At 49.9% G+C, this 27,378-nt stretch overlaps 13 protein-coding genes across 13 annotated transcripts; 7 read left to right on the top strand and 6 right to left on the bottom strand.

Annotated features, from left to right (window-relative positions):
• Positions 1–118: 118 nt before the first annotated feature.
• On the bottom strand, positions 119–553 carry OGAPODRAFT_40246 (uncharacterized protein; the record flags this gene model as incomplete). The annotated part of the gene is made up of 1 exon (XM_018355388.1): positions 119–553. A coding segment is annotated over one exon (435 nt), but the record flags the coding sequence as incomplete, so codon positions are not given.
• A 741-nt stretch (positions 554–1,294) lies between these two features.
• Positions 1,295–3,583, bottom strand: OGAPODRAFT_17493 (uncharacterized protein). Its single transcript, XM_018355152.1, has one exon. It carries the CDS (start codon positions 3,449–3,451, stop codon positions 1,355–1,357), a length of 2,097 nt encoding a protein of 698 aa, XP_018208818.1. The 5' UTR covers positions 3,452–3,583; the 3' UTR covers positions 1,295–1,354.
• A 400-nt stretch (positions 3,584–3,983) lies between these two features.
• On the top strand, positions 3,984–7,637 carry OGAPODRAFT_95979 (uncharacterized protein; the record flags this gene model as incomplete). Its single annotated transcript, XM_018357854.1, has 1 exon — positions 3,984–7,637. The coding sequence occupies one exon, from the start codon at positions 3,984–3,986 to the stop codon at positions 5,502–5,504; it is 1,521 nt and encodes a 506-aa protein (XP_018208817.1). The 3' UTR covers positions 5,505–7,637.
• On the bottom strand, positions 6,913–7,650 carry OGAPODRAFT_52579 (uncharacterized protein; the record flags this gene model as incomplete). Its single annotated transcript, XM_018355746.1, has 1 exon — positions 6,913–7,650. A coding segment is annotated over one exon (738 nt), but the record flags the coding sequence as incomplete, so codon positions are not given.
• Positions 7,651–7,767: 117 nt separating this feature from the next.
• Positions 7,768–10,013, top strand: OGAPODRAFT_78195 (uncharacterized protein; the record flags this gene model as incomplete). Its single annotated transcript, XM_018356427.1, has 1 exon — positions 7,768–10,013. The coding sequence occupies one exon, from the start codon at positions 7,768–7,770 to the stop codon at positions 8,842–8,844; it is 1,077 nt and encodes a 358-aa protein (XP_018208815.1). The 3' UTR covers positions 8,845–10,013.
• OGAPODRAFT_83789 (uncharacterized protein) lies at positions 7,782–10,016 on the bottom strand (the record flags this gene model as incomplete). The annotated part of the gene is made up of 1 exon (XM_018356734.1): positions 7,782–10,016. The coding sequence occupies one exon, from the start codon at positions 10,014–10,016 to the stop codon at positions 8,880–8,882; it is 1,137 nt and encodes a 378-aa protein (XP_018208814.1). The 3' UTR covers positions 7,782–8,879.
• Positions 10,017–10,091: 75 nt separating this feature from the next.
• OGAPODRAFT_95975 (uncharacterized protein) lies at positions 10,092–12,755 on the top strand (the record flags this gene model as incomplete). The annotated part of the gene is made up of 2 exons (XM_018357853.1): positions 10,092–11,635; positions 11,726–12,755. The coding sequence occupies 2 exons, from the start codon at positions 10,092–10,094 to the stop codon at positions 12,753–12,755; spliced, it is 2,574 nt and encodes an 857-aa protein (XP_018208813.1).
• Positions 12,756–12,865: 110 nt separating this feature from the next.
• OGAPODRAFT_10499 (uncharacterized protein) lies at positions 12,866–13,324 on the top strand (the record flags this gene model as incomplete). Its single annotated transcript, XM_018353217.1, has 1 exon — positions 12,866–13,324. One exon carries the CDS (start codon positions 12,866–12,868, stop codon positions 13,322–13,324), a length of 459 nt encoding a protein of 152 aa, XP_018208812.1.
• Positions 13,325–13,326: 2 nt separating this feature from the next.
• OGAPODRAFT_17490 (Aconitase, required for the tricarboxylic acid cycle and also independently required for mitoc) lies at positions 13,327–15,822 on the bottom strand. The gene has a single exon (XM_018355151.1). It carries the CDS (start codon positions 15,812–15,814, stop codon positions 13,469–13,471), a length of 2,346 nt encoding a protein of 781 aa, XP_018208811.1. The 5' UTR covers positions 15,815–15,822; the 3' UTR covers positions 13,327–13,468.
• Positions 15,823–16,573: 751 nt separating this feature from the next.
• OGAPODRAFT_17485 (uncharacterized protein) lies at positions 16,574–19,294 on the top strand. Its single transcript, XM_018355150.1, has one exon. It carries the CDS (start codon positions 16,666–16,668, stop codon positions 19,240–19,242), a length of 2,577 nt encoding a protein of 858 aa, XP_018208810.1. The 5' UTR covers positions 16,574–16,665; the 3' UTR covers positions 19,243–19,294.
• Positions 19,295–19,397: 103 nt separating this feature from the next.
• OGAPODRAFT_103458 (uncharacterized protein) lies at positions 19,398–20,194 on the top strand (the record flags this gene model as incomplete). The annotated part of the gene is made up of 1 exon (XM_018353180.1): positions 19,398–20,194. The coding sequence occupies one exon, from the start codon at positions 19,398–19,400 to the stop codon at positions 20,133–20,135; it is 738 nt and encodes a 245-aa protein (XP_018208809.1). The 3' UTR covers positions 20,136–20,194.
• Positions 20,195–20,545: 351 nt separating this feature from the next.
• On the bottom strand, positions 20,546–27,363 carry OGAPODRAFT_78188 (uncharacterized protein). The gene has a single exon (XM_018356426.1). It carries the CDS (start codon positions 27,313–27,315, stop codon positions 25,900–25,902), a length of 1,416 nt encoding a protein of 471 aa, XP_018208808.1. The 5' UTR covers positions 27,316–27,363; the 3' UTR covers positions 20,546–25,899.
• On the top strand, positions 20,546–27,363 carry OGAPODRAFT_17481 (uncharacterized protein). Its single transcript, XM_018355149.1, has one exon. It carries the CDS (start codon positions 21,616–21,618, stop codon positions 25,864–25,866), a length of 4,251 nt encoding a protein of 1,416 aa, XP_018208807.1. The 5' UTR covers positions 20,546–21,615; the 3' UTR covers positions 25,867–27,363.
• Positions 27,364–27,378: the final 15 nt, after the last annotated feature.

Below are 27,378 nucleotides of genomic sequence, written 5' to 3'. Positions count from 1 at the left end.
GTGAGATATCCCTTTTTTCTGTCAGCTTGCTGCTCGCGCTCGCAGTTGCTCCAAATAGTTCTCTGTCTTTCTTGAGAATATGTAGACCCACATAGATGAGTCTACCATCTAAGGTAGTATGATTATAACTCTTGACGACTTCATATGCCACCTCCTTAGATTCGAAGTGTATGAATGCTTGCTGTTTGGATGGATCGTACTTACACGACAAAACGTTTCCATGCTTTCTGAACCTATCATAAAGTTGTCTGGTAGTGAGATTTGATGAGAGATTGGAAAGAAAGACATTGGCGCCTATGCGTTCTCTCTGACTTTTATCTCTTAAAGATGGCATGATTCTGATTTCTGAGGAACCGATCGTAGTATAATTGAGAGATTCCATGGCGAGATTTGCTTGATCCTCAGTGGTGTAGTTGACGTATCCATAACCTAACGAGTCTCCGGTTTGACAGTCCGCTGGTATCTTGACCGAAAGAAGACCAGGATACTTATTGAAAACATTTTTAAGGTCGAGCTCACTCAGAGATTTATCCAAGTCACCAACAAAAAGTGAGGTTACCTGTTTTGGTTGGCTAAAGAGGCTGGAAGGGGCGAGATTAGGCAGTACCCAAGAGTTATCCTCTATTGAGTGTTTGGGCAAAGTCACAATTTCGGCACTGGAATCAGATTCTATTGATTCTTTCTTTAAATTGCGTGGATGCGTCCCTTTAACCTCTACGCAAGTTTCTGATTTGGTAGCTATCTCTGTTTCCAATTGTTTCTCCTCCTCGATCTTTGTAGTCGCCGTTTGGATCTCTGGTTTGTGGTCTGTGAATATGTTAGATTTTGTGGGGTTCGTGACGTCATCTTCATTCATGCCAATGCTAATCTTGTCAAATTGTTCCATCCCATAGTCCAAAAAATCTGAATCTGTATTGACGCAGTTGATGCGAGGAGCGCTCTCTGGCCCAGGTTGGTTTTCTTCGGTTGGAAATTCGACACTAGAATTTGTCTTTTCCTTGTACATTCTGAGGTTAAATAAGCTATGGCGCCTTTTTTCCTCCGAGTCCAATGGCTTTCTTTTCAAGCTCAGAGAATCATTTTCTTTCGTACTGGTCATGAATGAGGATTCTCTAGATACACATGCTATTTTCAAATTCTCCTCTTGCTTGTTGTCTCTATTTGAAAGCCGCGACTTAAGATATCTTAAGCCCATGGAAAAGCTATGTGACTCATCCATCGAGAACAGCGATTAAAAATGTGCGTCAAGCATGCTTTTTATATTATCGTTAGCGCCAAATTATCATGAAAAAAGGGCACTAATTAACCTAGTTATTCCCTGCTTATGTAAAACAATGTACAGGAATCTATATTTCTAAACAGTCAAGATATCCCTACCAAAAATACCTCTGTTCAACCAATCCATGAATAGCAGCACACGGGTTCTAAAACTGACACTTTGGGCGAAGTAAATACTTCTCCACAGGTAGACAGCAATGATATCTCCAACGAACGAATATCCTGGTGCAAAATCGAAAACAGCTGAGTTTCCAATGTATGCCAAAGAGCCGAGATGTCTATATTTGAAAGGACGGGCAATGGCGTTATCAATATCACCATCCACGATATCGTTGATTGACAAAGTGGTGGACGATTTGCGTAATTTTGAGAGCTTTTTGCCCATATATTTGCCCTGCTGGTTGGCCCGCTGAGCAGTGGCTGGCAGAGAGGTGACTTTGGAATCGACTTCCTTCATGAGCAGCTTGACTTGGTCAAAATTGAGTTTTCTCCGGCCTTCTGGATCATATTTTGGAACGAGCTCTTCAACAAGGGAGAGCGCTTCTGCAGCAAGCGGGTTCATCTGGGAAATTTGTGTGCAGAGTTGTTTCAGCTCATTGTAAGTGAGGTCGACGTGTTTAATATCGTCATCGGTGATAATGTGGTGAGAACGAATGAATTTGTGAGATTGAGAGCCAATAATGTATTTTCTGACGTAGTCGGAACAGTGCTCTGCCAGCTCGGTACGCACAGTGGCACAGTCTCCAATTGCATAGACGTCACCAAGAGGGGCACCAATTACCCGCAACTGTGCATCGGTCTCGATGGCACGTTTGTTCTTTTGCGAGCCCGCTAAGTCCTTAACAACTTGCTGGGCTAATGGATTCTGTGCGACACCTGTGGACCATAGACACAGTCCAAACGGCACGCTCTTGGTCTCTATCTCACCGCTGGCTGTCTTTTGGTCGAAAATGACCTGGTCAGGCAATATTTCTCTAACTCTGGAATTGGTTAGAAGATCGATTTGATCATGCTCAAACCGCTTCATGGCATATTCGGAGATGGCCTTGTCGTAAGTGTTCAAAATGTGCGATCTAGATTGAATAATGTGGATCGAGATTTCTTGTCTCAAAATTTTAGGGAAGCTTCTGGTCAGATCTTCATTCAATAAGTCGAAGATTTCTGCTGCAACTTCAACACCGGTAGGGCCGGCACCGCAAATGACAAACGAAAGTAGCTTTTTTCTTTCTTCGTCCGTGGTAGTTGGCAGGCATGCTTTTTCGAGGTTGGTCACGATCTTACGTCGAATTTCGACTGCATCCTCTGCCGTTTTCAGTTGGTTGCTGTATTGCAATCCTTTGACACCGTGAGTGTTAGATGTGGATCCAACTGCAATGACAAGCTTGTCGTAAGGAACATAAAAGCGCTGTTCAGTTCCTGGGACCTTGACTTTGATAAGTTTTTCACTGAACAGGATCTTTTCTGCTGAGGCCTCCAGATAATGACCGTTGACTCTGCGGACAATGTGCCTAATACTTTCCATCAAGGACTTGAGCTCTAGAGTGCCGACGGCAGCACAGGGGAGCATAGGAGTGAACAGAAAGTAATTGATCGGAGAGATAACGGTGACATCATAATCGTTCTTGTCCAGATTTCCGAGCAATCCAACTGATCCCCAGCCGGAACCCAGAATAACCAAGTGCGGTTTTCTTCGCAATTCCTCCTTTGCTGGGCTGTCAAATGAGTCCAGGTGATCAGTCAAAATTGGCAAGTTCTCTGGCCCGCCGATTGGAGGATTCAGGGCACTCTCGGGAACTAGGAGATTCTCTATAATTTCTGGTGGAGTGTAAGTCGTGTAATCATAAACAAAGAATGCAGACAGAAGAAGAACAATTGTTCCGCTAACAACACCTGATGTGAGGAAAAACAGCTTCAGCACTCTTCCGACAGCGGTATTCGTCCAAAAACTTGATTTCGGCCGCTTGACAGGCGGTAACGAACCGACCTCGTTCAAACGAGGAAAACCCGTTTGGAATTGTCTAGAGAGAAAGGCAGTCGCCAGCAGTGGTTTTTTCAAATAGATTGGAGCAGAGCTGGCCACCGGCTTGGGGCAACCCCAGATACTTGGTTTAGGCCGCAAAGCCAGTCCAAGAGTCGTTTTTGGCAGGCCAACCTTTATTATTGATGGGAACATACTAAAGGTGCTCTTCTAAGAAAAGTGTAGGCGGCCAAATTACAACCAAATTTAATAGCCAAACACAATTGAATAAAAACAAACTGTGTGTTTGACCTATAGGGATTTTATAATGCCAAGTGTAAGGAACAGACCTGACCGAAAAGTGCCAATGAAAAAAAGATTTTAGATGTTTTCAACCACCAATATCCGATCGGAGTTGTTGGCAATAGGGGGTGCACGTTTGCTTTTTTCATAGATCCATAGTTACCGTGCAACCAACCTGATCCATTGCGTTCCGGCCGGCATTAAACGGTGGGCGCCCTTTCTAGGAATCCGACGTGCATATTACATATTTGAGGGGGTGCAAAGTTCATAACTCACATCTGTGCACCAAAGTTATGGCCCGTCTCGGTCGACCCTGTTTACTCACCTCTGCACCGCGTAGAATTTTATGGAAATCCACATCGCACAATCAGTTATTGTCTTGCGACAATCTCTTATCTCTGCGTCGTGTGGATTATAAAAGACCCTGTAAATTCCCTAGCCCGCCATGGAATCTAAGAACTGTCATCTTGTTGTTCTTTGTCACGGTCTTTGGGGAGTGTCTGAGCACTTCGCCTATATTGAGGCCCAGCTGAAAAATCATGCTTCTCTAAGCTCTAGCAAAGACCAGCTAATAGTCTATACTACAAAGACCAACGAGAGGTTCAAAACCTACGACGGTATCGACCTCTGCGGTACTCGCGTCGCAGAGGAGATTCTTGCTGAAGCCCTAAGATTGCAGGAACAGGGATTGACTGTTAGTAAATTTTCTGTTGTTGGCTATTCTTTAGGAGGTTTAATTGCACGGTATGCCATCGGTGTTCTGCACTATCGCGGTTTTTTCTGCAATATCGAGCCTGTTAATTTCACTAGCTTCTGTTCGCCGCATGTTGGAGTCCTCACTCCCGGCCAGAGCGTCAGTATCAAGATTTTCAACTGGTTGGTGCCTGTGCTACTGGGCAAAAGCGGCCACCAGCTTTTTCTCAAAGACTCGTCTACAGTGCCTCTTTTGAAACTGATGTCGCTTCCCCATACCGTATTCTACCGCGGCCTCGCAAAGTTCAAAAACATCTCGCTGTATTCGAACATCCGCTCCGACATCCGGACATCCTGGTGGTGTTCTGGAATCAGTTACATCAATCCTTTTGACATCTTGGACAAGAATCCTAACGTCAAAATTGACCAGGACGGATATATTCACTTTGAGAACGGCTCCAAGTTTAGCCTGAAGTTCATTGAAGACTACAAACCGGTCGTTCTGGATGCGGATAAGCCAATCACGTTCACAGGCCTAGTCGACGTCTCGTCCAAAGCAAAACTCAACCAAATGGTTCAGGAGGACCTCCCAGCCGACAACGACGTCCCGGCACAGTCGAAAACTGCCAATTTCTTCCAGAGAAAATTCAAGTGGGTCATCATGCTGTTTCGGTTCGGTGTATACCTGCCAATGTGGGTCACGTGGTTTGTGCTGCACAACTGGTTGCAAGTCTTTAATTCCACTCTGCGAGTGATCAAGGAGTCGTCGAAACTGGCCGAATTTCTGGAGCTTTGCGAGGAGCCTGAGCCTGCACGGCCGCCGCTCACCAAACGGCTCAGCGAAGCCAGCATTGACCTGCACCGCCTGGAGCATGGGCTGCATGACCAAGGAGATGAGTTCATCGACTCTGTCTTTGATGCCATCACCTCGACGAACGACATCAACCGCAGCATTTTTGAGGCACGTGAAAACGGCCCGCTCTCGCTCACCACCACAATCAACAAGATCGGCGAGTTCGACCTTTCTGCAGAGCCAGATACACCGGATGCACTCCGGTACCGGCAGATTCTGAGTCCTTTTAAATTGGACCTTTCCGACCATCAAAAGGACATTATCAGTCATCTCAATAAGCTACCATGGCGCAAATTTCCGATCTACATCACCAAGACAAACGCCACGCACGCGGCCGCCATTGTCCGACACGACGATCCTGCTTTTGAGGAGGGTAAGGTCGTGGTGAAGCATTTCGTTGAGGAAGTGTTCCAGCAATAGACGCATTCAGCATTTATAGAGAGTAAATCTATCAGCAACTCCTTGAATGAAAATTCTTCAATGCTCAATTCGCCTCGCTCAGCTCGGCAATGATGGCCTCCAACACACCGCCAAATCTGCCGACCAGCCCGACAAAACTGTCTACCAACACGTTTTTGTCGCCCGACTCCAGCACACCAGGCGCTAATTCCAACGCAAGACCGTCTATCCTGCTCGCCAGGCTCATTTTTTCATGCTCCTCTGTATCTCTGGCCCGCTCCTCGAAAGACCCCTGCGGCCGCGCCAATTCTGCCGCGTCTCTCTCCGGCGTGGCCCCCAGCTCCATGTTACCCTTCTCGGTGACCGGAGTCATCGCCAGCGGCGCCGTCGAAGCGAGGTTGATGTTCACACCAAACTGATTGAGCGTGTCTGGCGACGCTGCCGCCGTCTTGTCGTCCATCAACTGTGAGTGCAACATCGGCACAGGCATCTGGAGCCGCATCTGCGAGCGCGCACGCGACAACGACCCCGGCTCGGACTTCATCTCCTGGTACTCGTTGTTGCTCAGCGCGGGAGCAGTCTGTGGGCCAGGAGGAACATTCTGCGACGGTATCTTACTGTTGATCGGCTGCAGCAGCGGCTGCTGCGAGGCCGACGAGGGAAGCGGCTTCATGTGTGGCAGCCGTTGCGGTGATGGCACGAGGCCGGCCTCCTTTAGCCGCTGCGGCGAGGGCGTCCTGTTGCCCAGACTGGATAGTCCTGTGCTGGAAGCTCCTATGCGCCGAACGGCAGGCTCCTCAGCCTGCACGGGGGTTGACGGCGACTCCTGACGCGACACGGTTGACGCCCTTGGCCGTTTTTCCTGTGCAGCCGTCTCTGGAAGCGTGTCCAGACTGGGGATCTCTATAGGCACATTGGGGACCGCGGACACCTCTGCGACGGGCGACGACGGCGTCTCATCGGACTCGTCCTGCTCAAACAGCTTTAGCAGCGATTTTGGGGCGGTGGTGCTAGTCGCGGCGGCCGAGTTAGCTGTGTTTCGCAGCGTCGTTGCCGCCGTCGACTGCGTCGCAACACGCATCGTCGTCTGCATCGTTCCTACTCGGAACGTCGGGTTGATCGTGTAGTCATCTGTGTCCTGTGGCACGAACGAGTACGGCGACGGGGCCTCGACCGGTGGCACATTTTCCTCACTGATATCGTTCTCTATCATGTATTCTGCGCTTTTCAAGGAATTAAAGTCCCATTTAACTTCACTCTCCTCGCCGATGCTTTCAGCATCCTCGTAATAAACCGACTCTCGCGAGGGCCGAAAGTCGCGCCACAGAAGATACCTGCTGATCACCTCCTTAAGAGACGAGGTCGGCACCGCCCTGTAAGCCTTAACCAGCTTTGATTTCTGTAATTCCTCGGCCGATGGCCGCAGTTCCGGCTTTTCTTCCAAACAGATTGCCACCTGGTCCTTTAAATTCGCCGAGAACTGTCTTCCCTCGAGTCTCGGCGGCTCATGCTGTGTCAGTAGTTGCATCGCGCGCATCGCGTCCTTGTCGCTATATGGCGGGTTTCCCGTCGCCATTTCGTAGATAGTGATTCCCAAAGACCATATATCTGCCTTCTCGTTGTAGTCGGCACCCTCCATTATCACCTCTGGCGCCATCCAGTATGGCGTTCCAACCATAGTCGTTCTTTTCATTGCCGAGGTGGTTAGCTGGCCAGCGACTCCGAAGTCGCACAGCTGCACCTTACCATCCTTCTGGATCAAGATATTAGCTGCCTTGATGTCTCTGTGGATCACTCCGTGTTGATGGATAAACTGCAGCGCAAGCAACACTTCTCGCACAATGACACTGATATATCTCTCCTCCAGAGGCCCCGGACGAAGTAAAGTCCTCACCGATCCCCCCGCACAGTAGTCCATAACAACCCACAGCTTGTGACCGTGTAAATACGAGCCGTAGTATCGCGTCACATTGGGAACAGACTTGAGCTGCGACAGGAACTGGATCTCTTGTTGCACGTCCTTCACCTCCTCCTCGGGCGTGTCGAGATTGAGGATCTTAATTGCAACAAGCTCCTTGGTGTCGAGCCGCAAACCCTTGTAGACCGTGCCAAACTTGCCACGCCCTATGACCTCTAGCTTCTTGAACTGCGAGGTGGTGTCGGACATTACAAACAAAATAGAATCAGATTTCCTTTTTAGACGCGTCGATGGGAGGCCACGGGGCAGGGCTTCAAACTCGTCTCGAAGACTAAAAATGGAGGAAAAAATAAATTAATTCACCAAATGTCCGACCTAGCACGGCTCTTCCGTACAACCAGGATCGCACAGCTGCCCAGACAGCTTGGCGAGCTGGGTGCCGACAGATCGGCCACGTTTCCGACGCACCAGGTGATTGAATCTCCGCCATCGTCGTTCGCCAGAAGAGATTTTGGTCTCAAGATGAGAATCCCAACGAAAATTAAGTCCAAGTATATTGTCGTCAACAATCTCGACAACAAGTACGGCTTGCCGGACTTTGAACCGCTTGGGGGCTTTGCATTTAAGAAGAAGAAATTTCAAGAGTTCGGGATCCCTATTTCTGTGAGAAACCCTACGATGACCACCAAATCCAGCTCCAATCCGCTCTTTCCTGGCCACGATCCGTGGGAAGGCCACAGCTCAGTCTCTGTGGCCCTGGGAATGAAGGTCCAACGTCCATCTTCGCTAGAATTTGCAACCAACAAAAAGTATCTTAGAACGTTGAGAAAACCGTTCATGGAGTGGCTGGCCCTCAAGTATCCAGAGAAAATCGCCCAGGCCGATCTTTCAAACGAGATTGTGGAGTTTTTGGAGACCAGAAAAGTCGACGAGGCCAAACTGAACAGGAAAAAATACCAATTTCCGACCCTCTACCGCGAACAGCTCTCGGGAACTGCTGGACTCTCGTACAACTTGAAGGGCAGACTTTTCCAGACACCAAACGGTCCGCAGTCTGCAAGGGTTCTTCCTGGAAGATACATCAGCGCGCGGTCTACCGGCAGTCGGTTTGCATTAGGAGGATTCATTGGAAATTCCGTCACCTCTGGTCTCCATGTGAAATATCTTAACAAGCTTGCCGATGTTCGCAGGCCGTTGGACGCAGAGGGCAGATACGCAAGAGAGTTCACTATTCCATTAATTCCAAAGGCTGCACACTTGAATTTGGTGAAGAAAAGATTCGATTTCGAGGTCGAGCCGGTCAAGGACCAGGACACATCTAAAAAGGGCGGGTTCAGCACCGTCAAACGCTTCTCTCCAAGGTCCCCGATCGGAGGACCCGACAAGAGTCAGCTGGTGCTGTCGTCGCTGCTGGGTCTTCTTGAGACCGTTGGGAAGAAGTAACTGTATATAATGCAATACTAAGACTATTTACATGATTAAAATTTTGAGAGCAATAGTGCCGTGGCGACGCTGGCATTCAACGAATCCACAGATTCATCCAAATCTGCTCTGCCACTATTCAGCGACACCAGAAAATCGCTGCGTTGCAACAACGATGTTCTGATGCCCTGACCTTCAGACCCGACAACCAGCATGCAGGGCCCTTTCTGTAGCTGTCCTTTCAAAGTGTCGGCGTCAATCTGTTTGCTGCTCGTCCCACCAGATTCGCTTGGCGCCACAGATGAGATGATAGTCCACCCGTTGGCGCGCGACTCCTCGAAAAATCGGAGTGGTTTTTGGGACGAGTAGATCGGCAGGAATTCGAGAGCTCCAGACGAGGTTTTCGACACCACAGGCGACAGCGGAGCACAGTTGCGCTCCGAGACAACAACGCAATCCACCCCCAGAAAATAGGCGGATCTGAGAATCGCGCCCATGTTGTGCGGGTCGGATATTTCGTCAATGTAAAGTGCCAACGGGTATCGTTCGGCAGTAGTGGACAAAACGCTGCTCTCGGTCGCTCCCACGTGTTCTTTGGTAACTGTGAATTTTCCAAGTCCGCAGGCCTCCAAGCAACGTAGCTGCTCCACTTCGATTGGTTTGGTTTCAACAACTATCCCGTTGTGGACGCCGTTATTCGTCATGAGGTTTAAATCATGCTTCCCATACTCGCTTTTCACCGGAAGCTCCATTTCACGGGCCAGTGCCAAAATCTCCGCCAGCTTAGGAGTGGACTTGGGGTTGTGGAGATACAAAGTACCAAAACTCTCACGCTGTTGCGCTTTAAGGGCGGCGAGAACAGGATTAGTGCCGTACAGATACTCCACCAGTGGGTTCAGCTTCAGTTGCGAGATCGTTTTTCTGAGGGTCTGCGAACGTGTGAAGTCAGGTTTTTCATCGCTTTGGTGCTCGCGCTTTTTCTGCTTCGCATGGTGATGGGCGTGCTTGCGCTTGAACCACGATTCTTTATCCTCTCCGTCTCTTTCCCACGCCTTCACTCTTCTGTGCACGGGGAAATTTCTATCAAATGTAACGGCTCCCTTGTTGTGGGCCTTATCAGACTTGAAAGGAGCAACAGGGCCATTCAGCGACCTCAAACTCGCGCCAAAAAATCGGACATTCGACACTCTCATTTAAAATTTAATTCACTTTCGTGCAATTTTTTTTTTAGACTTATCTCAAATCTCAATTAAATCCATATTTATGCCATGAGCCAATTTGTGCCCGGTCGTGGCATATATGCGGATATCAAAACACGACTAATTCCGTACTATGTCTCAGACATTACTGATGGGTTCACATACCGCGTTATTCCGGCCGCAGTGTACATCTTTTTCACCAATATTTTACCAGCCATGGCCTTCGCACAGGACATGTATGACCACGCAAATAAGTCGTACGGCACCAACGAGGTGCTGCTTTCCTCCGCAATGGCTGGCATAATTTTTGGCCTTTTTTCAGGCACTCCTCTATGCATTGTTGGAGTGACTGGCCCGATATCCATCTTCAACTACACAGTCTACAACCTGATGGAGCCTCGAGGGACGCCTTATTTCCAGTTCATGTGTTGGATCTGTCTATGGAGCATGGTTTTACATTTCTTGGTGGCCATCACCAACAGCGTTAATTTCATGCGCTATGTCACCAAATACAGCTGTATCTCTTTCGGTCTGTTCATTAATATCGTCTATATCCAGAAAGGAATCCAGATTCTGGCACACCAGTTCGCAATCAGAGACGATTCGAGCGGTTTCGCATCGATAGTCGTGGCCCTCGTGATGGCCTTGTTTGGTCTTGCTGCTCACTTTTTTGGCACCAAGTCGCACTACGTTCACCCGCTTTTCCGCAAATTTGTGAAAGATTACGGCACCCCACTTAGCGTAGTGTTTTTCACAGGATTTATCCATTTTGGAGGCCGTCTAAAACACGTCGATTTCGCCAGGTTGCCAATCACTCGCTCGTTTCGTCCTACGTCGCCAGACCGTCCTGAGAGTTGGTACATTCCCTTCTGGCAAGATATATCCGTTGGTGATGTGTTTCTGGCACTGCCTTTTGGCATTTTGCTCACCATATTGTTCTACTTCGATCATAATGTTTCTTCTCTGATGTGTCAATCAGACGAATTTCCTTTGAAAAAACCAAGCTCATTCCACTACGACTTCATGTTGCTGGGGATCACCACAGGAATTTCTGGAATCTTGGGAATACCAGCCCCGAACGGCCTCATTCCTCAGGCTCCCTTGCACACAGAGGCGCTCTGTGTCCATGAGCACGATTATGCTACCGGCAAAGACAGGGTGGTTCGAGTGGTCGAACAACGGCTCAGCAACATAATACAGGGCCTCCTGACACTGGTATTGATGACCAGACCCTTTCTGGTGGTTTTAGGCCAGATCCCCCAGGCAGTTCTCGCCGGATTGTTCTTCATCATGGCGATTGGAGCCTTGAATGAGAACGAGGTTGTGCAAAAACTCCGGTTTCTTTTCACAGATCCTCTCTCAAGGGAAAACATGGGTTTTCCCCGCCACTACTTTCTGCTCCAGAGGAAATGGTTTCTGATTTTTCTAGCTTTGCAACTGACAGCCTTTGGCTTCGAGTTCGGCATCACGTGCACAAAGGGCGCCATAGGGTTCCCTGGCGTCCTGATGTTCTTCATGATTCTTGCAATTTACTTTCCGACCTTTATTCCGCAGGACCAGATGAGAATGCTTGATTCGCAAGCTGCGGACGACTTAATTTTGAAAAGCCTCAAGTTCGAAAAAAATGAGTAAGAAATACGGTTTCTGTTAATTTTTTAATTCATGATAATTCTCATATACCTATTATTATTGTCGCCGGTGAGGGCTTCCTTGGGTGATGACTTGCTTGAGTTCCAAACGTGTGTGAAAAAGTGTGATATTACCACTTGCAATGGCATCTCAAAATACTCTGATGTCTCAGAGAAGGAGCTCCTGCGTTGGAAGTCTCAACAGCAAAAGTACCACATGTTCCAAGAACTGCCGCTCTCGTGGGACTTACGACTTATCGGCTGGGACTGCTTCTCTAATTGCGACTACCAATGCCAGCGAATCGTAACCAAGGACCGACAAAGCAAGAATCTCGAGGTCTACCAGTTTCATGGAAAATGGCCGTTTGTTCGTGTCTTTGGAATCCAGGAGTTTTTCAGCACCATATTCAGTATTGGGAACTGGTTTCCTCACTATTGGGGAGCCAAGATGATATGGAACCAATGTAGGAAGGAGATTAGAGCTGGAAACACGCAATTCGTCAAGCTATACACGGCATACATGGTCGTAGCTGTCGTGGCAATGTGCGCTTGGTTTTTTTCTACATTGTTCCATCTGAGAGACACATGGAACCGAGAGAGACTGGACTATTTTTTTGCCGGAGCCACCGTGCTGTCCGGCTTCTACGCTGTCGTCGTTCGTGTGTTCAAACTCTATCTTCCAAAAAATGATTTCAAACGTCAAGTTCTCGCAGCCGGAACGCTCCTTGCATACTTCCTCCATGTTGGCAGGCTTTTGAGTGACTGGTCTTACACTTACAACATGCAAGCTAACGTGGCCTGTGGACTACTTCAGAATGTGTTGTGGATTTATCATTCCATCAACTGTTTCAACAGATCCAGACGCTCTATGTCGCTCAAAAGCGACCTCCTGAATAAAGAGATCAACTGGACGCTCACACCGCTGGTTCTGGTTGTGAGCGTGAGTGCAGGCATGTCTTTTGAACTCTTTGATTTTCCCCCTCTCTTCGATCTTCTCGATGCACATGCTCTGTGGCATTTTAGCACTATTTGGCCAGCCCTGTACTGGTACACCTATATGATCAAGGATGTGGAAGAGGGCCTGAAAGACAGGAAGTACGAATGATGTACATTATATCACTTAATTAAGACTCTTTAAGTGCAACTAATTTATTTGTCGTAAATTATGCTATTCTTAATTAAATTCCATATATTTTAATTTCATTATTTTCACCCATGTCTTCATTTAATCAGATCGATCCATCAGCACAATATTCTCTGCGATGTCCGTTCTGCCTCTGTAAAATCATCTCTTCAACACCTGCAAAGCCCCAGTACTCTTCTATATTGCCAATATCAACGGAATTCGCATTTGTCGACCTTTCTCCTTCATTGGAGATCAGCTCTCATAAAGCCGACCACAACGATGTTTTCTTCCATGTCGGCTCGATGTGGGACTTTGATAACATCGGAGTGAGTAGGCCGTCATCGGAGTTAGCCGTTGAAATGGAGAATCTGGCGAATAAGGATAAGATGGTTCTGCAAATAGCACGATTTTTAACGTGTGCAGACTGCGATAAAGGACCGCTGGGCTTTGCAGCACGGCATAAATCTGCACCACCAGACAAACCAGAAAACGGAGAAAATCTGATCTACTTCCTTCGCGGACGATCGTGTCTCTACGATACTCAATAATACGAGAATAAGTATTTTCACACAATCAATATAATGAATAGGTAATAAATAAACTTGTGAAACCAAACAGCTAAGCTCTGCCGAAACTTACCACCCTTCTATTAAGTAAACGTCACCAGCTTCGACAGCATTCGATTTCAGTCCTTATTTTCTGGAAGCACCCATTTTGTTCAGAGCAGAACCGTACTTGAACCACTCGATTTGCTCTTCATTATAAGTGTGGGACAATGGAGTAGACCAGGCCTCACCTTCCTTAGGGTGGACAACCATGGTCACGTGCTTACCTGGGGCCAACTCGGTCAGTCCAACAAGATCAATCTCATCATCTGGATTGATTCTGTCGTAAGCCTCTGGCTCCACAAAGTTCAATGGCAAAAGACCTTGCTTCTTCAAGTTGGTCTCGTGAATTCTAGCAAAGGACTTGGTGATGATAGCAAATCCACCGAGGAATCTTGGCTCCAATGCAGCGTGCTCTCTGGAAGAACCCTCACCAAAGTTCTCGCCACCAATAACAACCCACTTGATGCCATGGTCTCTGTAGTAGGCAGCGGTCTCTGGAACACCGTGGTACTCACCAGTGTAGTGGTTCTTGACAGAGTTGGCCTTACCGTTCTCAGCGTTGATGGCACCAATCATGTAGTTTTGAGAAATGTTCTCCAAGTGTCCACGGTACTTCAACCAAGGACCTGCCATCGAGATGTGGTCAGTGGTGGTCTTACCGAGAGACTTGATCAGAATTGGCATTCTGTAAGCATCCTTGCCATCCCAAGGCTTGAATGGTTGCAGCCTTTGCAATCTGTCGGAAGTTGGCGAGATGTTAACTTCAACAGAAGATCTCTCCTCTGGTGGAGCCTGGTAGGTGTTTTCACCAGGGTCGTATCCCTTTGGTGGAAGACCAACACCAACAGGTGGCTTCAACATGAACTCATTTCCGTCAGCGTCCTTCAGCTTATCGGTCAATGGGTTGAATCTCAAATCACCAGCAATGGCGTAGGCGACAACCATCTCTGGAGAAGCAACAAAAGCGTGGGTAGCTGGGTTACCATCGTTTCTAGAGGTGAAGTTTCTGTTGAAGGAAGACACAATGGTGTTCTTGTCACCCTTCTTGATGTCTTGTCTGTCCCATTGACCAATACATGGACCACAGGCGTTTGCCAACACCTTACCACCAAAGTCGTGGAAGACCTTCAATTGACCGTCTCTTGCAATGGTGGCTCTGACTTGCTCGGAACCTGGAGTGACAGTGAAGATGGACTTGGCCTTGAGTCCGTGGGACTCAGCATCCTGGATGATGGAGGCAGCTCTAGACATGTCTTCGTAGGAGGAGTTGGTACAGGATCCAATCAGACCAACCTTGACCTCCAATGGCCAGTCATTGGCAACGGCAACTTCCTTCATCTTCGACACTGGGGTAGCGAGATCAGGAGTGAATGGACCGTTGACGTGTGGCTCCAGGGTGTTGAGGTCGATCTCAATCACTTGGTCATACTCACAGCCCTTATCAGCAGACAGGTAATCCTTTTGGTAAAGCTTGGCGAACTCAGCAATTTGAGATCTTCCGGTGGCATTCAAATAGTCAACCATAGACTGGTTGAATGGGAAAACGGAGGTGGTGGCACCGATCTCGGCACCCATGTTACAGATGGTTGCCATACCGGTACAAGAGAAGGTATCAACACCGTCACCGAAGTACTCGACAATAGAACCAGTTCCACCTTTGACGGTAGTAATACCAGCCAATTTCAAAATGATATCCTTAGGAGAAGTCCATCCAGACATCTTACCGGTAAGCTTGACACCAATGATTTTTGGTGCCTTCAGCTCCCATGGCAAGCCGGCCATAACATCGACAGCGTCAGCACCACCAACACCAATAGCCAACTGACCCAGACCACCAGCGTTAGGGGTGTGGGAGTCGGTACCAATCAGCAACTCACCTGGGAAGGCGTAGTTCTCAAGAACGATCTGGTGGATGATACCGGAACCTGGTTTCCAGAAACCAATGTTGTACTTGGCACATGCAGATGCAAGGAAATCGTACACCTCCTTGTTCAGGCTGATGGCTCTAGCCAAGTCAGCCGGACCCTCCTTCTGAGCCTGAATCAGGTGATCACAGTGCACAGTGGTTGGGGTGGCAACCGATGGCATACCAGCAGACATGAATTGCAGGATGGCCATTTGGGCGGTGGCATCCTGACAAGCAACTCTGTCTGGTCTGAGTTTGAGGTATGAGACACCTCTTTGGATGTCCTGTCCGTGCGGGTCATCCAAGTGAGCGTAAAGCAATTTCTCAGCGTACGTCATAGGTCTGTTGAGTCTGCTTTTGACAATCTCCAGAACCTCCAATTGCTTCTTGTAGTTGATGTAGTTTCCCTTCTCCAACAAGTTCTGAGGCACCTTGGAGTCCTTGGTGATGTCAGACACAGTAGCCATGGAACGCGAAATGCGTCTTGTAGCCGATCTGGCTGTTCTCGATGAAACCGACAACATGTTTGGTTGAAAACAAAAGTGGTGTCGATGGTGTATTTATAAATTATGCGTGCAGGAGGAAAATAAAACTTGCCAGCCGGAAGTCCACCAGGGAAAATCTGGGGGCTGCCCGGTGGTCCACCAGGCGGGCCTGGTGGAAAGTACGTCACGCAGGCAGTTGTCCTGCATTGTAGTCATTAGAAAAGTCGGCCCCGGCACGACAAAAGCCGCATAGCTGCGTGCAGGGCTCCGTTAGTCCAGGTACGCTGAGCCAATGAGAGCCCGAGGATTTGTAAAATACAGGGTGAAAGGGCGGCTTGAAAATGGTGGCAAAAAAGCAGTTCAAGTTGCTGGACATGGCTGTAGAAGGTGCTACAAACATCCACGAGACAGGACGGGCTTTTTGTGGTGGCAAAGGCGTCAATCTTTATCTACAAAAAAGCAAAGCCGAGATCGGCTTTGCACCGCCATGTTTTGTAATGATCACGGACGGCCATTTTTGAAAGTCCGACTAGGGAGAGAAAAAATTTTTGGGAGGCTCACAGACTTTTTTTTGCCACCAGCCACTTCCATGCACCAGGAAGGCCATATTACATAAGCATCCTCAGGCCAAGTTATGCAGACCAGACACCAGCAACCACCCAGACACACCAGATATTGCTAGAAGTTTCTGTGCGGCTCTAGATCACCAGACCATCACAAGCGTCTCATGTCTGTACGCTGTATAAATTGCTTTCCCTACAACTGCAATTTTGCTAATCATGGATCAATCACAATTTACCGACAGAGCTTTAAACATTGTGACCACAGCTCAGAAGCTGTGTCAGCAAAACAATCATGCCCAAATAGTTCCTCTCCATTTCCTTGCTGCTATGACTCCTATGTCTACGGACGGGGAGGCTATATATCTGAAGACGTTGATAGAGAGAGGACGTTTTGATTGGCAGGCTTTCGAGCGCACAGTCAACAAGCACTTGGTGAGACTGCCAAGTGTTGAAGGTAGTAATACCGAGCCATCGTTCTCGGCATCTGCTGCCAACATTATTACGAACGCTAATAAAATCAAGGGCCAGCAAAAGGATTCCTACATCGGCCAGGACCACATTTTGCTGGCATTGCTCGAGGATTCCACAATTAAGAGCATTTTGAAGGAGGTCAATATCAAGGTTGATGCTCTTAAAGCACAGATTCAGGAATTAAGAGGAAACCAGAGAATCGATTCCAGGCAGGCCGACTCGTCGCAACAGTTCGAATTTTTGTCCAAGTACGCCATTGACTTAACCGAGAGAGCGCTACAGGGTAAAATTGACCCGGTCATTGGCAGAGAAGAGGAGATCAGACGGACGATCCGGGTGTTGGCCAGAAGAGCCAAGTCGAACCCATGTCTGATTGGTGACCCTGGTGTTGGTAAGACGAGTATAGTTGAAGGAGTTGCGCAGAGAATAGTCGACAACGACGTTCCAACTGTTTTGCAGGGTTGCAAGCTGTACTCGCTTGACTTGGGTGCTTTGAAAGCCGGAGCAAAATACCAGGGCGAATTTGAAGAGAGACTCAAGGGAGTTTTGAGCGACATTGAAAAATCCCAGGCCATGGTCATCCTGTTCATCGACGAGATCCACATGTTGATGGGCGACGGAAAGTCTGATGCTGCCAATCTGCTGAAGCCAGCTCTGGCTAGAGGCGACTTCCACTGTATTGGTGCCACGACCGTCACTGAGTACCGTAAATACATTGAGAAGGACGGTGCTTTCGAGAGACGGTTCCAAAGAATTGACGTGAGAGAGCCTACAATCCAAGAAACAGTCGCCATCTTGAGAGGTTTGCAGCCAAGATACGAAATCCACCACGGTGTGCGTATTTTGGACAGTGCTTTGGTGACAGCTGCTCAGCTCGCTTCCAGATACCTCACCTACAGAAAATTACCAGACTCTGCTGTCGACTTAATTGATGAGACGGCAGCCGGTGTTGCAGTTGCCAGAGACTCGAAGCCGGAGGAGCTGGATTCGAAAGAGAGACAATTAGAGTTGATTGACGTTGAAATCAGCGCTCTGGAGAGAGACCAGGATGCCGACAGCTCTACAAAGGAAAGACTGGAGGCTGCCAGACAGCGTAAGCAAAACCTCGAGGAGGAGCTTGCGCCACTTAGAGAGAAGTACGACCAGGAGCGCGCGGGCCACGAGGAACTGACTGCTGCCAAGCGGAAGCTGGACGAGCTGGAAGTCAAGGCCCAGGACGCAGAGAGACGGCACGACTCGCAGACCATTGCCGACCTGAGAATGTTTGCCATTCCAGACGTGAAGAGACGTATCGAGGAGCTCGAGGCCAAGGTGATGGAGGAAGAGGCCAAGAGCGAGGAGTTCCTGGTGAAGAACGTTGTTGGCTCCGAGCAGGTTGCCGAGACCGCTGCTCGTTTGACGGGCATTCCGGTCAGCAAGCTTACGCAGGCAGAGAATGCCAAGCTCATCACGATGGAGAAGGAGCTGTCTTCTGCCGTGGTCGGCCAGGGCGAGGCCGTCAAGGCTGTGTCAAACGCTATCAGATTGTCGCGGTCTGGTCTGGCCAACCCTCACCAGCCAGCCTCATTCCTGTTCCTTGGTCTTTCTGGATCGGGTAAGACTGAGCTGGCCAAGAAGCTAGCAGGATTCCTATTTTCAGACGAAAGGGCAATGATCCGGATCGATTGCTCCGAGCTGATGGAGAAATACTCCGTTTCTAAGCTTATCGGTACCACTGCCGGCTATATTGGCTACGAGGAGGGTGGTATGCTCACCAACCAGCTTCTGAGAAAACCATACTCGGTGGTGCTTTTCGATGAGGTTGAGAAGGCCGCTCCTGAGGTGCTGAATGTGCTTCTGCAGATGCTCGACGACGGCAGAATCACGGCTGCCAACGGCACGCTCGTCAACTGCTCGAACTGTATCGTGATCATGACGTCGAACCTTGGTGCAGAGTACATCAACGCCTCGAAGGGAAGCAAGATTGACGAGGAGACCAAGAACCTGGTGATGTCTGCTGTGCGTGCTCACTTCAGACCAGAGTTCTTGAACAGAATCTCTGCCACAGTGGTGTTCAACAGACTCTCGAGACACGCCATTGCCAAGATCGTCAAGCTGAGATTGAAGGAGATTGAGAACAGGTTCGAGCTTAACGGCAAGTCGCTGAGATTGGATGTGGACGACGGCGCCCTGGAGTACCTGTGCAAGAAGGGATATTCGGCAGATCTGGGTGCTAGACCTCTAAACAGACTCATCCAGAACGAGATTCTGAATCATCTCGCCATAATGGTGCTTAACGGACAGGTTCAGGACAAGGAGGTGGTGAAGATCACCACGAACGAGAAAGGCATTGTTGTGGTGCCTAACCACGAGGTCCAGGACGCGATGGACGTCGACGACTGGACCGACGACGCTGACGACGACTCTGGATATAGCACTCCAGATTTGGACTGAACGACCAACTAACGTGACCGAAATAAGACCGATATGTAGACAGACGAATTAGATATGGATAATACGATTAGAAATTAACTAGTAGCTACTGATGCAGAGATGTATATGTCTAATAATTTTTCAGAATTTTTTAATCGTTTTAAAAAATTTTAAGAATGGCGACTAGAACACAGTTTGAGAACTCTAACGAGGTCGGCGTCTTCGCCAAGCTCACCAACTCGTATTGCCTGGTGGCTGTCGGAGGCTCCGAGAATTTTTATTCTGCCTTTGAGGCCGAGCTGGGTGACGTGATCCCTATTGTGCACACAACCATTGCAGGTACCAGAATCGTGGGCCGTATGACTGCAGGCAACAGAAGAGGCCTGCTCGTCCCTACACAGACAACAGATCAAGAACTCATGCATTTGAGAAACAGTCTTCCGGACTCTGTGAAGATCCAGCGTGTTGAAGAGCGTCTTTCAGCACTGGGAAACGTGATTTGTTGCAACGACTACGTTGCTCTTGTGCATCCAGATATTGAGAGAGAAACCGAGGAACTGATAGCCGACGTCCTAGGAGTGGAGGTGTTCAGACAGACCATTGCGGGAAACGTTCTTGTTGGATCTTATTGCGCTCTATCGAACCAGGGCGGTCTGGTTCACCCTCAAACCCCGATCCAGGACCAAGAGGAGCTCTCGTCGCTGCTCCAGGTGCCCTTGGTTGCCGGTACGGTGAATCGCGGTTCCGCTGTTGTGGGAGCAGGCATGGTGGTCAACGACTGGCTGGCAGTCTCTGGACTCGACACCACGGCTCCAGAGCTCAGTGTGGTTGAGAGTATATTCAGATTGCAGGATGCACAACCAGACGCCATCTCTGGCAACCTCAGAGACACCTTGATTGAGACCTACACATAGACAGACGCGAATTCCTTCGAAATAAATGCTTATGTAATAATCACCAAAAAGCTAAACCACCAGCATTTCTGTGTTTTTTTCCAAGTCGCAGTAAACTTGAATTATCGTTCATTAATGTCTTTCTACGGGTATGCTTTTTAATCTTTTTGCGACTAACAACAGTGTTTCAAAAGGCTCAATTAGAGCAAGAGCACTGGAGAAGCTGGCCTCGCTCTCTGTGCGGGAGGTGGACGACACAAGCCAGCTCGAACAGAGTGTCCCTGACACATTGAAGCGGCTGCTGGGGGGCACCAGGAGCCTTTCAGACATGCAGTTGGGCAGCAAAAATATCCGCCATTCGGAGTTCGAGGTTCTTCTTGCTCTCTGCAGAAGTTGCGAGCATATCAAGAGCAAGATTCAAGCGGAGATTCTGCTCTCTAGATTTGGGCTCTACTTAGCGGAATTGGGCACCGACAAATTCTCCTCCAAAAGGACACTGAAGACGTACTTTCCCACACCATGGACAAAGCTGTCGTACGAACTGGTTGTTGCGATTTCGACTTTGGGCTTAACTTTGCCAAAATTGAGGCCTAAGTGCCAGGATTTGATTTTCCAGTTTATTGACAGCTTACATTCGGACTCAGCAGACCTGAGGACTCTATTTTGCTACGTGGGGCTTCTGCAGGGGCTGACCAAAAACATTGCGTTTGTCAGCTCCGATCTTCTGCGTCGGGTGGTGATGGTTTTCGACGAAGCGTTTTTCCCCCAAGTCGAGTCCTGTATCGGCTCGATCGACGAGCACGTTTATGTGGAGATGGTGAACAACTTTGAGGACTATGGTTTTGAGTTTTCATCACTGTTTTTCATGTTTTTGGTGCAGAAGCTTGCGGTAGAGTTCCTCAAGTGCCAGCTAGGGTGCAAGTCTGAGAAATCGCTGGCTTTCCACGTCTTGCAGAGCGACACCAAGGAGCTCCAGAAAAAGTTGGACACATCGCTGCTTAAGGAGCTTGCGCTGACGGCTATTGCCAACAACAAATACGTCAACAACGGCTCAGACAGGCTGGTGACATCTACGTTTGGCCGCAGAAACGCAGGCTACTCCATCAAGGCGTCCACAATAGAGATACTGGCGTTGGGCTCGTCACTTTCCGTAGTGGACCTGAACTTTGCCACCGCGCTGATGGACGACTATCTTGAGCAGCTGTACAAGATAGACGGTAACTGCACGAGCGAGGTGGTGGAGATGATCAACTCTGAGCTGCTCACAAGTATATTTGCGAGCGCAGCTCTCCTTTCGGCTAAAAAAAGCTTTATTGGTCTCCGTCTCAGCAAGTGTCTTCCTACGATTTTGTCGCTGCCAGTTCTGAACAGTGAGACCGTCAGTGAGCTCGCACAGTCGCTGTCGTTCTGCCTGAAAAACCTGACCGAGGACGACGTTGTCTCGTGCGTGTACAGTCTCACAAACATCCTGACCGATGCTACAAAGCCCAACAGCGGCACTATGAGCGGTACGATAGAGCTCAGACCCTCGCTCTCGTCGACGACCGGGCGGCCTCCATCGACGTTGACCGAGGATGGCTCGTACTCGCTCGAGGTAATGCCGCTCGTGTACCGAAACGTGATTGCGGCAGTTTTGGAGATCGCCAAGGCGTTCAGAGACGAATCTATCAACATTCTGGCCGTGACAATTCTTTTCCAGAAAGTGCGCAGAGCGCCAACCGAGCTGAACTGTCTGTTGCTGCGCGGGCTGACAGGTTTTGTAGACGTGATGGAGGAGCGGGAGTTTCTGATTTTAGTGAGACACTTTTTCGACATCTCGATCATTTCCACCAAGGACAAGGCCTCGTTCTCCCGGATCAGCTCTGTGTGGATCGAATTTTCCGAGATTATGGCCAAAAGAGCAAATACCAGCCTCTACACTGTATATTTGCACGAGATGCTGTCGGCCATAATTTCCAAGGGCGATATTGACGACCTGGAGCACCACCGATCCAACAACGAGGTGTCGATCTCTGCTTCGGAGATTTCTCTATATTTGAAACCACTGGCTTATCTTTTGCCCCCCATCGACCAGGAGCCACTCATTCCGACCGAAAAAGAGACTGTCGCGTTGTTCAAGGACATGTGGTTCAACCTGTGCATCCACGGCTACGCGCACAGCTCCGAGCTTCTGGCTGCCAACCACGACAGCCTCTTGCGTGTTGCGCACAACTCGCCGGCCCTGGCGTCGGAGTCATCGTGGAACCGCACAGAGACATCGATCGACATGAACACGGTGCTTCGCAGAGGCACCTCGAAACACACCGAGAAGCTGCACAAGGACGTGCTGAGCTCGATTATCACGTCGAAGTCGATCGACGCGAAAGTTTTCGAGACGCAAATCTCGCGGCCCAAGCTGATGTTCCTGGCCTCAAACCTGCTGCTTGAGAGTCTGCGTGCCGAGTGCGGCAACTGCTCCATGTCGCTGGAGTACCTGTCGGACCCAACCATCTCGATCTCTAACTTGCAGGACTTTTCCGGCTCTATTGCGTTCTACGTCACGTCGCAGTATTTCCGCCGCGTCCAGAGAGGCGGTTCCTCGTCGTTCACCACAGCAAAGATCACACGCCAGCTCCAGCAATTGTTCATCTACTGCTGCCACAGAGACTTTGCTCTCCAGAACGCAGCGCTGCAGTGCACCGAGCTCCTAATTGTGCGTGCTCCTGTGCTGCTCTGCTACGAGGTATCACTCTTTTCGCTGCTCGACATTTTGAGTCTGCTCTACGAGAGCGTCATCGACGCAGACGCCAACGAGTACGAGCCGCGCATCGAGTTTACCGCACCGGTGTCCGGCGTGAAACTGCTGCTTTCTGACTCGTACAAATGGAGACATAAGACGCTCGACCTGCTGACCAGCTCTGCCCGCAAATGGATCCCGCTGTGTCTGCTCAAATGTCCGCAAGACACCAAGTCGCTGCTTCAATCGTACGTCTCAAAGGTCGATGGCGCGTCCAGGAAAGGGGTCAACTACGGTGTCACGTTAGCCTTGGAAATGGCGGGCAAGGTGATGCCTGCGGATCGCGATCTGTCGACCGTTGACGGGCTGTCTGGCCGCCACGTCAACACCACGTCAGCGTTCCTGTCGCAAGTCCCCTGGAAAGCCGGTGGCTACGACCCGCTGCTTCGGCTCACCGACCACGAGGCCGCTGGTCTGCGTGCTCTACACATGCACACAGTGAGGAAAATGGCCGATTTACAAGCAACTGTGTCTGCACACCTGCCTGTGGCTCCCAAATCGCTCAGACTCGCTCTCCAGGCGGCCGCGTCGCTGATCATCCGCTCCTCGGACGGCATGGGAGACTTGCTGCGGGAGGTGGTGGCAATTCCGTTTGCTATTTTCGACGCCGACTCAATTGAGCTCGGTGTTGGTGTGTGGCTAAGCATCATGAAGGTGCGCTCGGACCTGGCCCCGGTCGTGCTCTCTGAGATATGCCAGCGTCTGGAAGTGTCCATCAAGCTGCAGAAAGGTCTTTACAACAAACAGTTTGATATTCAGAACTCCAAGTACAACAAAATGGAGTATCTGCCAACAAGCAAGGAGCAGATAGACTACAACGGCCGCAGCGCGTCAAAAAACATAAAGCCACACCTATTGCTATTTAGACTGCTAGCGTCGCATTTTGAAGCCACACGGTACCAGAGCAGCCATATTTTGAAGATGTTTACGCGGACAGTGTTAATTGCGCTACTAGGACTTTCTTTTGCCAGTACGCATCCGTTTGCTCGCACAGCGCGTTTCGAACTCATCAATTTTGCCCTGAGCGTGCTCAAGGTGCACCGTGGTCTCGGAACCAGAGACGTCCCCGGGCTCACTTCTGCGATTTTAGACGGTGCGCTCTCGTGGTTTGTTACCAGACACCGTCCTCCGTATGGGAACAACAAAATGAAGATCCGAGGCGACTTTGCCATCCTTAACATGACTGCTAAGCTTTTCATGGACGCGCGGTACCCAGAAAACCCAGAGTTTGAGCGCAAACGCGTGTTTTTGCTGCTTTTCCTTGACCACGAGATCAGTTTCTTGGCTACATGGCTACATCCGCTGCACCCAGTGGATACCACCGGCTCTTACAGCAGCGTGAAGGTCACGGACCGTGTTCTGGCGGATGCGTACGCTCTGGACGGCCGTCTAGCCTTGAATCTGGTCGAGCGGTACCGGACGCTCTCGCTGGAGAGACCAATCAGACATCTGATCCAGAACGACCCGCTCAAGGTTATCGACGATCCGACTGCGCTGCGGCTGTTGCTGGGCAGCGACAATGTCAAGGTGCCGTCGCTAATGGTGCTGTCCACGGCTGCGTCGCCGTCGGACTCAATCAACCTGTTTCTGCCGCCATTCAACAGCGACCCGATCATTTTGCAGTACACGATGCGTTCTCTTGAAAGTTTTGATACTCACTTGACGTTTTTCTACGTGCCACAGATTGTGCAAGCACTGCGGTTTGACATGAGACTGGGCTACGTTCGCCGGTTTATTTTGGAGACGGCCAAGGTGTCCCAGCTATTTGCGCACCAGATCATCTGGAACATGGCAGCAAACTCGTACAAGGACGAGGACTCGACGGTGCCGGACGACATCAAGCCCGTGCTGGACGAGATCCGGTCCACGATGGTGGCCGAATTCACGCCTCAAGACAGGGCGTACTACGAGAAGGAGTTTAAATTTTTCGAGGAGGTGACTGGCATTTCTGGTAAACTGAAGCCATACATCAAAAGCAGCAAGCCGGAGAAAAAAGCGCAGATCGACAAGCACATGGCGGCCATCAAGGTCGAGGAAGGCGTCTACCTGCCCAGCAACCCGCAGGGCGTGGTGGTGGACATCAACCGGCAGTCTGGAAAGCCGCTGCAGTCGCACGCTAAGGCCCCGTTCATGGCCACGTTCAAGATCCGCAAGGAAGTCAGCTCCCTCGACGGCGAGAAGACGCAGCGCATCGAGGACCTCAGCGCTATTTTCAAGGTCGGCGACGACTGCAGACAGGATTTGCTTGCGTTGCAACTGATGTCGTTGTTCCGGACGATCTGGATGGACGCCGGCCTGGACGTGTTTGTTTTCCCGTATCGGGTGACCGCGACGGCGCCCGGCTGCGGTATTATCGACGTGCTACCGAACTCCATCTCGCGTGACATGCTCGGCAGAGAGGCCGTCAACGGGCTGTACGAGTACTTTATCAGTCAGCACGGGCCAGAAACCTCGATCGAGTTTCAAAAGGCTCGCAACAACTTTGTGAAATCGCTTGCCGCATACTCCATCATCACGTATTTGCTGGAAATCAAGGACAGACACAACGGAAACATCATGTACGACGACCAGGGCCACGTCTTGCACGTCGACTTTGGCTTCTGTTTCGACATCGTGCCCGGCGGCGTCAAGTTCGAGCAGTCGCCGTTCAAGCTGACGCGCGAGATGGTGCGTGTGATGGGTGGCTCCACAGACACACAGGCGTACAAGTGGTTCGAGGAGCTGTGTGTCAAGTCGTTCTTGGTTTGTCGACCATACATGGACGCGATCGTCAACATGGTGGTGCCGATGCTGAGCTCGGGGCTGCCGTGCTTCAAGCCTGCTACCATCAAACATTTAACGGCACGGTTCGTGCCGAAAAAAAGCGACAAGGAAGCGGCCAAGTACATCCGCGGGCTGATTAGAAAATCGTTCGAGTCGCTGGCCACCAAGGGCTACGACGAGTTCCAAAGACTCACGAACGGCATTCCGTACTGAGTCGACGTCGCTTATCATTAATATTAATACATACTATACACCCCGGCCAAACTCGTAGTCGTCAACGCTGAAGGAGAACTCGGGTTCCAGGCTGCTTGCGAAATCACCTGCCTCGTAGTAGAACGAGTCCTTGAACGGCTCCTTGAAGCTCATGTCCAGCGGTTGCCCAACGCCCATGTCCGGCGAGATCGACGGGCTTGTGTCCATGTACGGCTGGAACTGCGGCGTATCGAGGTCCTGCAGCAGCCTCTGTTCGGTCTTCTCGTCGACTTTGCGCGGACGGCCTCGTTTAGCGTTTGGCACAGCACCTGCCGCAGGCCCTTGTTTCTTCTTGAACACGCCCTTCTCGTCTGGCAGCGCGCCAATGCATATATTTCTGATCCGGTGACGCTTTAGAGCGTCCTGTCGTGGGAACTTCTTGCCACACGGACAAACGTGCTTGAATTCTTCGTGGCCCTTGTAGTGTCGTCTGAGATCGTGATTTCGCACAAACGCCTTACCGCACTTGTCGCACATGAACGGCCGGTCAGAGAGATGCGTCTGGATGTGTGCTCTAATATTGGAAACTCTCGTAAACAGCTTGCCGCAGTCGTTGTATATGCATTTGAACATGTCGTTCTCGTCGGGCCCGACGAAATGCACGTCGAGCGCACCACGCTCGAGCGTCGAGGTGATGGTTGGTTTTTTCTTTTTCGTTGGAGACCTGCGCTGTTCCTGGATGATCTGTTCGGAAACGGAGTCTTTTTTAGTGATGAGCGTCGGCGTCCAACTGAAATGCGCGGGCTGTTTCTGTGGCGTCGGCGTTTTAATGTCCACAAACGTGTGTTTTACCTTAATCGGCGTAAACTGACTATTTGCAGACTTGCTTTCCTTTTGCTCTTGTAGCTGTCTCAAAGTCATGAGCTCTTGGGCAGAATAGCTGCTAGTGGCACGAAGCGGCGTGTACCCAGAGACAGCATCTGCCGAGTCCTGGGGTTTGATTGGGGTCTCCTGCCTGCTTTCTGGCTTTGGAGGGGGGAACTTGTAGCCGTCGTGCTGACCAGTCACAAAGTAATCTGGCGCAGGTTTGGGTGCTGTCTGTGAAGAAACACTGCTTGTAATGTATGTGCTATCAATGTATCGTTCTATGGGCTGGTACAACGGTTTTTTATTCTTAATGTCCACCACGGGGAGCCCAGGAATAGCCAGCTGCGTATCGTCGCCAGAGCCCACGTAGCCAAAAATGCCGGAGCCACTGGTCTGTCTCGAGTGCTTCTTCTCAAACTTGGTCTGCTGCTGGCTGTATCCTTCGGAAATGCCAAGGTCATATAGAATTGAGTCGAGGTCTTCATTTTCTCCGTACACCTCAGGGTCAAAGCCAAAATTGTCATCTGGAAGAGGAATCGTCTTGAAGTTGGCCGGCAACCCTTGCTGCGAGCCCACAAACGGGTTGTTCATCTCCCAGGCCATTGCTCTAGAATCAAAGGTGAAAAGCAACTGATTAAACTTATCCGGGACATGAAATAATATCTT

This window comes from Ogataea polymorpha (genome assembly GCF_001664045.1).
Source record: "Ogataea polymorpha strain NCYC 495 leu1.1 chromosome Unknown OGAPOscaffold_7, whole genome shotgun sequence".
NCBI classification, from domain to species: domain Eukaryota; kingdom Fungi; phylum Ascomycota; class Pichiomycetes; order Pichiales; family Pichiaceae; genus Ogataea; species Ogataea polymorpha.
The sequence above is the reverse complement of the archived record's forward strand: the minus strand, read 5'-3'. Positions and strand labels throughout refer to the sequence as shown.